General features: G+C 34.5%; 1 protein-coding gene across 4 annotated transcripts; it reads right to left on the bottom strand.

Annotated features, from left to right (window-relative positions):
* Positions 1 to 222: 222 nt before the first annotated feature.
* LOC113332059 (40S ribosomal protein S6-like) lies at positions 223 to 1,870 on the bottom strand. 4 transcript variants are annotated; one of them, XM_026578734.1, is made up of 5 exons: positions 1,736 to 1,870; positions 1,564 to 1,628; positions 722 to 779; positions 606 to 620; positions 223 to 535 (listed from the first exon to the last, which is right to left on the bottom strand). In XM_026578734.1, the coding sequence occupies exons 1-5, from the start codon at positions 1,739 to 1,741 to the stop codon at positions 350 to 352; spliced, it is 330 nt and encodes a 109-aa protein (XP_026434519.1). In that variant the 5' UTR covers positions 1,742 to 1,870; the 3' UTR covers positions 223 to 349. The 4 variants fall into 4 exon arrangements, with proteins under 4 accessions (XP_026434519.1, XP_026434518.1, XP_026434521.1 ...); XM_026578733.1 differs by having other exon boundaries at positions 606 to 631; positions 724 to 779; XM_026578736.1 differs by having other exon boundaries at positions 268 to 620.
* Between the last annotated feature and the right edge of the window lie 10,066 nt (positions 1,871 to 11,936).

Genomic DNA, 11,936 nt, shown 5'->3' with positions numbered 1-11,936 from the left:
AAAATCCTCAATTTTGACAAGTAAACTAGGACGAAGGGAGTATTTATTATAAACGATAGTTATATGCTCTTATATTGGTACGTCTACCAAAGTATGAACTAGCAATTCCGATTGATTGATACTAGTCATTCAGTATGCCGAAAGTTTTTAATGTTGTAAATTTTCCAGTGATTTTGTAGCAAAGAATATGACATATATTTGGAGTTTGAACTCTAGGTTCTCTTTTATAAGAAGCAATTAATTTGGTGTTTATTTGTAAAACTACCATTTGCACAACTCAATTAACATTATGTTTTGTCCTTAAAGTATCTCAATACTTTTACAACTACTATGATTATGTACAGCATAGTCAACTTGTATCTCCATATTCTTTGAAAACACAAGTCTTTCTTTTACCAAAAAAAAAAAGAACCTGAAAACAAATGAGGCATAAATTAAGCAACCATTCACCTCTGTGCAACAAGAGGCGAACACGCCCAGGGGTGAGGACTCCCTGCTTCATTGGGAATCCTTGTTTGTCACATCCTCCCATAATCTTGAAGACGCCCAGGGGTGAGGACTCCCTGCTTCATTGGGAATCCTTGTTTGTCACATCCTCCCATAATCTTGAAGACGTAACCCTTGAACTCATGTAGCACAAACAATCAAAAGTTTCATTTCCAAAACTACACAGAACTACATTCCTTAAGTTAGTATCTCAAAGAATGCATTAGAAACTCACATCGCCCAAAGCATCTCCACTGACTTCCTGTGAAATACTCTTATCGTAGAAAGCACGCCTGCAAAAACCAAAACATCAACACCCAAACAACTGAACACGCAAAGCAGTTAAAAATGTAAATAAGCCCAATGGAATACAAGAATGCTACTTGAACAAACAGCTAAATAACAGCTGATTCCAACATGGCGGATACAGCTATAGTTTTCCATTCATCCACATCATAAAATAGAAACCTTCAATAATAAGAAGAAGAGGGGTCTCTCTTTTATCTCTTCACTCTTTCTTACTCAAAAATAATTTCAAACAGTACATATCGTAATCTTATTTCAAACAGTACATATAATAATCTTCTCGATTCTATTAGAGTTTCATTATCTCAACATATTGAATTTCTGAATCAAATTTGTATTTAGTTGATGAAATCACAAAAAACCCTAGAATTAAATTGGGATTGGATTGGTAACCTAGGTAAATAAGCTAGAGATAAGAAGTTTATAGAATACCATTGTTGAAGGTTTACGAGGAAGACGTTTGATTAATTAATTGGGTTCTTGAAAAATTTAGAAATCAGTTTGAAAATGAATGGAACATGAAGGAAAAATATTTAAGAGGTGAACGATAAATCTAAAATGTAACCATTGTTTAACAGACTTTCTAGTCTTAATTGATTTGTGATTCATTGGTTGAGAAGTTCTTACCATTTTCTATTTTCAATCAAAAATAATTACATGACTGAAGTAATTTTCGATAGATCATAGACAGAACGGCAAAAGAGGGATGGAGTATGAAGAAACTCATGAAGAACTTTCACAAACACTATACTAAATGCATCTAAGACTTACAACTTCTGGTCGTCATCAATTTCGAGCTTCTTCTGGCATCCTGTGGTAGGGTTTGCGATATTGAACTACAATCCAAACCAAATCAAAAATCAGAAGAAAGGAAATCAAAAATACATATGAAACTAATCAACATAAGAAGAAACGAGATAGAGAGTGGCGGAGAGTTGCAAACCTTCATAATTCCCGCGTCTTCTGCTGCTGCGAATTGAAGAGATGAAGAGAAAGTCTCTCACCTTAGGGTTCTGTTCTTTGGGGTTTCTCAATGAACCTATCGCGATTATTTATACGGGTGGGAGGATATAGCCACTCTTAACGGCTAAGATGTATTGCCAAAACGCGGGTTTCATTTATCGACCCACAGGCCACAAACCGGTTAAACCACAATCGGGATGATTTTGGTTAGTGAAAAATACTATAACCCTCTACTATATGAGTTGAATTAGGGGTGTAAATAATACCCGAAAATACTCGGTCTGCCTGTATCCATCCGAGCCCGCCTGTACCCGAAGTAGCCCAAAGCCTGTTATGGCCCGTCATGGACCACCCGGCCCGGCCTGGATTAAATTATTGTGCGGTCTCGGGCTTTGCGATTAATGATGATGCCCGGCCTGGTGCCCGGCCTGAAAGCCTTCTATGTGCCATTAATCATTTAATATCCTCTTAAAAAGACTTAAAAGTTACAATTTTATAATTGTCAATTTTGTGTCAAGAAAAATAAAATATATAATTGTTTTTACTTATAATTAACCTTTTCAAAACATTAATGGTAATATATTTTCTTATTAGAAAGTTTATTGTACTCTAATTAATTATTTATTATAGGCTAAAATTAAAAATTTGTCAGTGTAATTTAAATATAAAATAATACTATCACTTACGATATGCGTTGTTGGAAAGGAAAGGATATTGTATTTAATACCGTTCATTTGGAAATTTAAACTTAAAAAAAATGGTGGCTTGTCCGGCCCGATCTGGCCTGCCCGTATAAAAAGCGGGCTTTGGGCGGTCTTTGGGTAGCAAATTATCTACTTGTGTCCGGCCTGTCCGGCCTGAATTTGTTTATGGGCTCACAAATATTAAGCCTGGCCTGCCCGGCCTGTCTTAGTTTTTGGGTCGGGCGGCCCGGCCTGCCCGAATTTACACCCCTAGGTTGAATATAGAGAAGCCCCACAAAATGGATCATTCTCTATCAACTCCATTATTTCACATTTTGATATTTCTAGGCCCATAACTTTAGAATTCAGGGCCTGTAAATAAAAAATTTACTTCATAATACCAAAACAACCCTTTAGTATATATAGTTATAAAATTAGGCGTAGATTTCATTTTTGGTTTCATTTTCTTTTTCAGTTTCTCTCTCTAATTTTCTTTAGCTCTATCTCTCGGATGAAGAACCAGTCCGAGAAACAATTCCTAATCGAAATTCTCAATGAAAAATGATTTCGAAACCTAGATCGAAGATTTACAAACAAATATCCTGATTATCCAAACAAAAATTCTACATCAACATCACTTTCTCTCTCTGGTTTTTGCTCTGAAGAGTATTAGGGTTTTCAGTTTCAGATCGTCAGCGTCGTAGTTTAACGGAGAAGAAGAAAACGAGTTTAACTTCATCGATTTCAGATGACGATGCATATGGATCTCCGTTGATGATTTCGATTGAATAGCTCAATGAACTAATCGATTGAAATAAATATATTTGATCTACGTCGATTAAATATGAATTTTTCAGTTGATTCGAAGATATCTCAGGAATTGATTTAATCGATTTTTGTTCAATGGATTTATAGATCTGAATGATTTGGTTCAAATTTATTTAACAACTTATCATCAATCTACGAATTCTCAATTGATTCTAGTTTGTTGTTTCAAAGCTACTCCATGTTAGGTTTTCTGATTTGAAGTTGTTGTTGTTTCTTTTGATTTCTGAGATCAAGAAGAATCATCACTGTTTCAGAAGAATAGCAACAAAATCAAGGTACAATTTGTTTTTTAGTTGTCGTTAGTAATTATTCTTGATTCAATTTTAGTTTCATTCTCGATTTCAATTTTGATTTAGTTTTATCACAATCTAATTTCCTACGGGAACCAATCTTGATCTGTTTTTGATAATTTAATTTTTGTTTTGTTCATTTTGATTAGGTGATTTTCAGTTGGGTTGAAGAATAATTTAGGAGTATGTGGATTCAATTTTATAAATCAGGTATGTATAGCTGGATTTAGGAGTATGCGTTTTCGTATGAACTCAATTTGTATTTAAGATCTGTCAAAGTGGTTTAATTAGTATTTGATTGAGAGTAATGTTTATTTTTGTTTCAATTGATGTTTGTAGGTGGGAGGACTAGCAGTACCTAATCACATGACATGTTATTCTGGTCTCGGTGGTGCACTCAGTTTTATTATGTACAGTTTTTCCTAACCCTTCAACTGTCTATGAGCTAATAGTAGTGGAGAATACAAATTTTTTATCTTCTATGTTTAGTTAATACTGGACGTGGACTTGTAATGCTTTCAATTTGATATAAATATATGTGAAAATCATCGTTGTTTTAGTTGCTAGAAGAAACTACTTCGTGCATAGTTGATTTGCGTATAGTATGTTTATATTTGTGATTCATATTCCTAAGAACTGCTGAACTTTAGCAACTGTTGAATAATGCTTGTCAGACGCGGGCTTAGAAATGTTATTTAAGCAATTGTGAAAAGATGTGTAATGTTATTTAAGAAATGTTTTTGTTTCATCGAAAGATTTAGGAGAGAGGTCTGAAATAAAGAAGAAAGTGATATGAAAACACCGATTGGTAAGTTTGATGGAGCAACTGCACAAACAACATAGTACGTTGGTCTGTGATCATGGAGTCGGTATGTAACTTCTAGATGTGTAACTTCTAGTTACACAAGTTAAATAGATGTGTAACTTTTAGTTACACATGCTAATCAAATGTATAACTTCTACTTACACAAGCTAAATAGATGTGTAATTTGTAGTTACACATGCTAATTAGATGTGTAACTTTTACTTACACATACTGATTTTAATGTAGTTTTTTAGAGCAGTTTTATCTTGATTTCGTTATCTTGATTTCAAATTTGTTAACTTTTGTTTGTTGACCAAAATCTGAACTTACTTTTTCTTCTTGAATGATTATTTCAGCTTGTATTTCTAGTTCAGCTACTTCATTCCCCTCTTACAATAGTGATGGTGGTGGATCTTACTTGATCTGTTAAGGTATTGAACCTTAATTCTTTTTATCAGTTCTTCACTGCTTGTTATATTTCATGATTGCAGACCTTTTTTATACAGATAATCAATTTTTGATTGGTGAAAATATGGGATTTTACTTGTATAGATATATTTCTTCTGCTCATGCTTTTCCTTCTTTCATATAATGATGTTGCCATGTTTCTTAGATTGTTGAATCAAAGCTTGGATTTTACTTACTATACAGAATGAGCACTGGTATAACAATTATGGTCAAATATTTTACTATATAGAAGGGTATACATGTGTTTTGCATCGACACGGCGACTGACATGGTAAACACAGGTTCAATAAAGTTAGGGTTAGGTTCATGTTATGAACATTCTTATGTTTTGTGATTTCTCCTGTTAGCTAGTTCGATCTAACTAGGCTGCAAAAATGTCAAAATTCTGAAATCGTGTAACTGCGAGTTACACATGCCAATTGGATGTGTAACTGCGAGTTACACATGCCAATTGAATGTGTAACTGCTAGTTACATGTGGTAATTATATGTGTAAAACTTAAGATTTGTATATCTTATGTCATGCATTCATATTTTTTTATGTTCTGGTCTGATACTAGAATACCAGTCAGTCTTTCCATGCATAAATATTGATTTATCCATCTTTTTACAGGTTACCCTCTCTGAGCAGATGAGTTAGGAGGTATGATTGCGTAAGACTTGAGATGACATAGAAGAATATGATGATCAATTGGTGTTTTGGATTGGTGTGTCAATCTGCATGTGTTGATTATTAATATTACCCCCAATTACACTAGATAGATGCATGTGTAACTATCAATTACACTAGATAGATGCATATGTAACTCTCGATTACACTAGAGAGATGCATGTGTAAATTCTAGTTACACATGCTAAAAAATTGTTGTAAATGAATATTAAAGTAATACATGTATTTTTTTTATGTTCTCTTTTTTATGTCTATTTTTTGCATATATATACAAGTGTAACTTTGCATTACACATGCCATAAGGATGTGTAACTTCTGGATACACATGCCATATGCATGTGTAACTTATGTTTACATTCGCACTGTACTTTAATAATTTCGGGCCTAGATTTAATAATTTTGGGCCTAGATTTAAATTTTATTTAATTATGGGTTTGGCAATATTCATAAGGGTATCAAGGTCTTTTAATAATTCGGGACCTAGATTTAAACTTCTTTTAATTAAGGGCCTCATATTATGGATTACCCATGGGTGGGGCCTGAGCCTAATTTTCCCTTTTGGTTATCGTGTCTCTTTTTTTCTACCACGACTCCCTCAATATTTATCTTTTTTCATTTTTTAGACGAAGGCCTTCAAAGAGGCTAAAGATCCCTCAACAGTCCGCGGAAGGTATGACCTTGATTATTTGTGTTTGCAAGGTGCAAATAAAGCGTTTTCGAGCAGCAAATTGTTTATAGTCCAAACAATTTATTCTTTAGGTTTGCAGGATGTGGCATACGAAGATGCTCCATTCACTTGGTCAAACAATAGATAGTGCAAACATATGTGAAAGAATTGATATATCCTTAATTTCTTACCAATGGATTCAGAACTTCCCATACACTAAGATATCGCACTTACATAGAGTGGGCTCGAACCGCACCCCTATATTTTTAGATTCTAACCCGAAAAAAAAGGAAACTACAAAAGTCTTTCGGTTATCCCAACCTACATTATCTTCAGTGGTTACGGCGTCTTGGGGAATCAACTCGGATAGACATTCCAATACTGATCTTCACTCAAACCTCAAATTCCTTTCGTCGAATTCAGCGCATTGGAACTCTGAGTTTTTGGAAATATTCATAAGAATATAAAAACTCTTAATAAAAGAATTGAGAGTATTCATAAAACTAGTAATTTCTCCTCGAACATAGAAAAGTTAACGAAGCTTCAAGCTGAACTAGGAAAATAATACGGAATAAAAAATGATTGCTACCATCAGATTTCAAGGGATAAATTCTTTAGCTAATATGATCAAAACACTGATTATTTTCATACAGTCGCTTCTAATAGAAAAAGAATCAATTCCATCAGTGCCCTTAGAGTACGATTGGGGCTATGGTTATCTGATAGAGACCATTCCACGCTTGTCAATCATTTATCCTAGATTAGTGCTACTCAATCGAGCAATCATGATATTGATATCTCAAACATAATTGAACCTTGCGTCCCTGAAGAAGAAAACTCTTCCCTCTATGAAATTCCTTTAAAATAAGAAATTTGGGCTATTATTTCTAACATGAATCAATGGGGAGCGCCGGGCCCGGACGGGTTCCAACCCGGCTTTCTTAAAGCGAACTGGGACATTTTGGACAATGACATTACTTTAGCAATTCAAGATTTTTTCAAAACATGGATTTCATATCCCGAATTCAATCATTCTTTTATCACTCTAATCCCAAAAAATTCTACTCCTCAGACCCCAGCAGATTTTAGACCCATTAGTTTGAGTAATACTACCTACAAGTTAATCTCTAAGATTTTAGCTAACAGGCTAAAACCTATCCAAAGAAAAATTATATCCCCCGACCAATCATCTTTTCTTACGGGTAGACAGATTACAGATAACATTATCATAGCCCATGAACTCCTTCACTCTATGAGTATTTCAAAGCCAAAAAGGGTTACCTTACTCTAAAATTGGATCTCCCTAAAGCTTTTGATAAAGTTGAGTGGACTTTCATCAATAAAGTTATCTTATCCTTTGGTTTTACCTCCTCTTGGATAAATCTAATCATGCAATGCATTTCAACCACGCCCTTTTCGATCCTCCTTAATGGTTCTCCAGGTCCAACTTTCAAAAATTTTAGGGGATTCAGATAGGGAGACCCTTTATCCCCAAATCTATTTTTAATCTGCATGGAAACTTTATCCAGACTTTTGGAGAAAGCTATTGCGAAGAAAAAGTTATCAGGGTTGAAAATTAACAAGAACACCTCGAATATCTCCCACTTGTAGTTTGCAGATGATTGTTTTCTATTCAAAAGAGCAGATTTAGGAGAAGCAAAAAATTTACTAGACATTTTATCAACTTTCGGAGAAATAACGGGGCAAATGGTGAATCTTCAAAAATTGGGCATTTATTTTAGCCACCACATACACCCGAGACATGAAAAAATAATTACGAAAATCTTAATAGTTCAGCTGATGACCAAAAATGAAAGGTTTTTGGGGACGCCTTTATTCTTTGATAAGAAAAGGAAATACAATTTTGAACCTCTTCTTCAAAGGCACTATTCTACTCTTAAATGATGGAAATCGAAACTTCTCTCTCAGGAAGGGAGGGCGGTGCTGATAAAATCTATTCTTCAATCTTACCCTACCTACCAAATACAAGTTTTAGCCTTACCAAAAGAGACCCTAGATCATATTGACGGGATTCAAAGAAATTTTTGGTGGAATAAAGATCGGGTGAAAAGACAAGGCAGATTTATAAAAGTTTGGAAGGGTATCTGCAAGCCCATATCACAAGGAGAATTAGGCATTAAAAACCCTCACCATTTTAACCTAGCCCTTTTAACTAAACTGGTCAGCATACTAATCTCTTAATCAAATCAACTTTGGGTCAAACTTTTAAAAAGCAAAATACTTTCCAAACTCAAATCCGCTAGAATATTATAAATCTTCTTATCTTTCTTGGATTTGTACTACTATCCAAAAAGGGATGAATCTTATCAAGGGTAACTTCGTGTGGCAAGTTAAAAATGGGTTGTCGGTAAAAATTTGGGAAGACAGATGGATCCCCAATGAAAATATAATTCAACGACCGGTGGGTAGAGGAGACCAAATTCCAAAAATAGTTAAAGAGCTAATCACACAGGAAAACAGTTGGGATATAGAAAAATTAGAAGAATATTACAGTCCTGCGATCAAAGAAAAAATAATCGCAATCTCAACTAGAAGAGAAGAGGAAGATAAAATGAAGCGGAGACACCACTCTTCCGGAGCTTTTTAAGTGAAAAATATTTATAATTTTCTTAACAATCAAGACCAAGACATTGACCCTATGGTTGGTTTTCCTTGGAAGAAATTATGGAAAATTAAATCAATTCCAAGAATTAAATTGTTCGTTTGGAAATTAGTGCAGAAGGCACTTCAAGTAGACTTGCATCTCGTATGGACAATATTTCTGAAGACTGCCACATGTTTAATGCCCAAGTTCAAGAAAACGAACAACATTTATTCAGATTTTTCCCTTTTTCAAAAACTATGTGGTTTGGGGTTTCGTTAAGCTTTATTAAGAACCCAACCTTATCTGACTCTATAGGAAATTGGGTCAAAAACTGGATAGAGGATCATCACTATAATCAATTTTCAGAAGAAAAAAAATCGCTATTGTTCTCATACGCTCAGTTGTTTTCGAAGGAAAGGCCCCTAACTCCACAATGCTGATAGAGATGACAAACACATTTACACTCAGCAGTTCCTATGCCAATCACGAGAAATATTTCAACTAGAAGCGGAGTTGTTTCAACTCCAAATTGAACTTCCTTAAACACATATTAGATAGTATTCACATATAGATGCGGCTTTCAAGAAAGAAGATTTATCAATGTGTTTTGCTTTTATATTATACTAAGTGGATCAAGAAGAATTCATGCATATCGAAGCAGGCTCAGATAAGGCTATGTCAGCAGTTCATGAAGAAGCAAAGGCTATGTTAAAGCTACTTCGTGGTTAAAAAATAATATCCTATCCAGTATTTCAATTGTCACAAATTTCAAAAGTATTGCCGATTTCATTAGTAACAAGTGTAAGGAAATTTCATGGGAAGCAGAAAACATAATTAAAGAGGTTAAAGTGAATATGTATACTCAGCGGCGGATACTTTAGCTGAGGAAGCAAGAATCAAGAGCCTCCAACATTTATATTTACACAACAGAGAAAAAAATTTAGCAAATCAAGTATTTTATCTAATGCTTTTGAGAAAAATAATGGTGTAAACCTTTTGTACTATATTACTTGATTTATAAAATTTTATGTTTTTATCAAAAATAAAAAAAGTTTGCAGAAGGTATATTGGAGGTACAGACTCCCTTCAACTAAAAAGAAAGAGGTACAAACCAAAGCATAAAATAGAGTTAACCTTAGACCACTGGCCTAACATGTGAGCTACAAAGTTACACAGTCTTGGTTGAAAGCTCAAAATGCATACCGATAATTGAAAAGAGAAATAAGAAATATCTTTGAAAATAGCATATGTTCGTTGATCACCATCAAAAACTCCAGCAGAAAATTGATCAACTGAACTCTTAGTATCACTCTCAATGATAATATGAGACAACTTCTGTTTTACAAATTTTTTCAAAACTACCAAAATCCCTAGCTTCCGCTTCAATTGTTGAGGCCACATCAAAACCCAAAGCAACACAAATAGGCTTTATTTAAATGATCCCTTGATAGACGCATTTATGTGTCTAATATAGCTCATTTGTATATATTGTTAGTGCTCGATATCGTACTTATTTGGTTATTTTATTTATTTGTAGGTGTTTTTGGAAGAATAAGGCTTTGTGGCGAAATTGGCTAAAAATGCGGCATTTGGACCTCCGTTGATAACTACCAGAAGCACCCCAGAAGTATGTTGGAGACACCCAGAAATACCCAGGAGGAACCCCGAAAAAGAGCGGAAAACACCCCGGCTGATAAAGGCGCCCAACTTTTGGATTAGGGGCACCCCCCTTCTTCACGTTTCAAAAAAACAAAATTGGCGGGAAAAATACATGCAAGAACTGGTGAAATTTCATTTCGATTTTTGATGGGCTTCTGAAGAGATTCAATCGCTGGAAATTGTTGGGTTAAGCCTGTTAAGGCTAAACAGGCCGAATACAAGTAATTTTAGCGATCAAGTTGGGCTGTTTTGGCCTGGAGAAGGATTCAAAGTCCTAACAGGACACAGTGTTCTGTTTTGAGTTTCAAAGATTGGTGAGAGATTTTTGGGGGATTTTCTACGCTGGACAACCATGTATTTAGTCGAGTTCAAGTCAGAGAAGATTTTGGGAGCAATAGAATAGCTAACAGACGCATACAAAGATCGACAGATGGAATTATTGTTCAAACTGCACGTGAAGAATAAGAGATTTATTCTCGAATTTGATCGAGTTTCTAGGGAATCGGAAGGCTATATATAGTTGGGTTTTTATCATAGAAGGGTTAGAAACCCTTAAGAGAGAATTGGGAGTTGAGGAGAGTCGAGAAGAAGGAGTTACGAGATTTGTTGCTGCTGCTGTGTCCGCCATTGAAGACCTTCAAGAACACGAAGAATGGACTCTCAAAGTCCGTCGTTCCTGAATAGTATTTAACGCAGAAACAATGTGTCGTAGTTCAACAGCGCTGGATATGTATCGTTTATAAACGGCATTACTCATCTTTGTAACAGTGATGCTGTAACGTTTATACAGCGTTGCAAACTTCTCTTTATCACCATATTCATCAATAAAAACACCTATTAAGCAATTTTGAGCAAGTTTTTGATATGAGGAGCTAAACCCCTTAGCCAAGGCGACGGAGGAAGCCATTGGTCCTTATTTATGGTATAATTCTAACTTTATTATTTATTTGCAATATTATTACATGATTATTTGCATGGAATTTTTATTGGAAAATTGATTTTTATTGAATAACTGTTGATTCATTTTGATGGAGCATGCTTAGTTTAAGACTCTTGATGTTTCATGCTTGGTGTTTACATTTATTACTTCAAAAATCTACAAAAGGCATAATATTAGAATCACTCTAAAAGAAAAATTGCATGAATATTAATTATTAAAATTTATCAAATAATGGGTCAATGGTGGAATCCAAGTCTTGGTGTTTTTCCCTAAAGTTTTCAAACAAATTTATTTGCTTGTTTAAATTTAAATCTAAAAACTGTTTTCTTCACAAGTCTGAAAAGACCCTGTTTACCACTATTACTACAATCACTTTTGAAAAACCATCAAATTTTTGGCGCCGGTGCCGGGGATTTGTGTTTAGGTAGCATTTTTTTTTTAGATTTATTATTTACTTTTTTTTTGTTGTTTATTTTTATTTGTTCCTCTTTACGTTTCTTTGGGTGTGTCTTTGATTTGCAGGTTTGAAGTTGGACACTAAGGACTTGGAGAAAAAAAAAAGCGTAA

The sequence above is a fragment of the Papaver somniferum genome, unplaced genomic scaffold (assembly GCF_003573695.1).
Source record: "Papaver somniferum cultivar HN1 unplaced genomic scaffold, ASM357369v1 unplaced-scaffold_128, whole genome shotgun sequence".
NCBI classification, from domain to species: Eukaryota; Viridiplantae; Streptophyta; class Magnoliopsida; order Ranunculales; family Papaveraceae; genus Papaver; species Papaver somniferum.
This window is presented reverse-complemented; position numbering and strand designations above follow the sequence as displayed.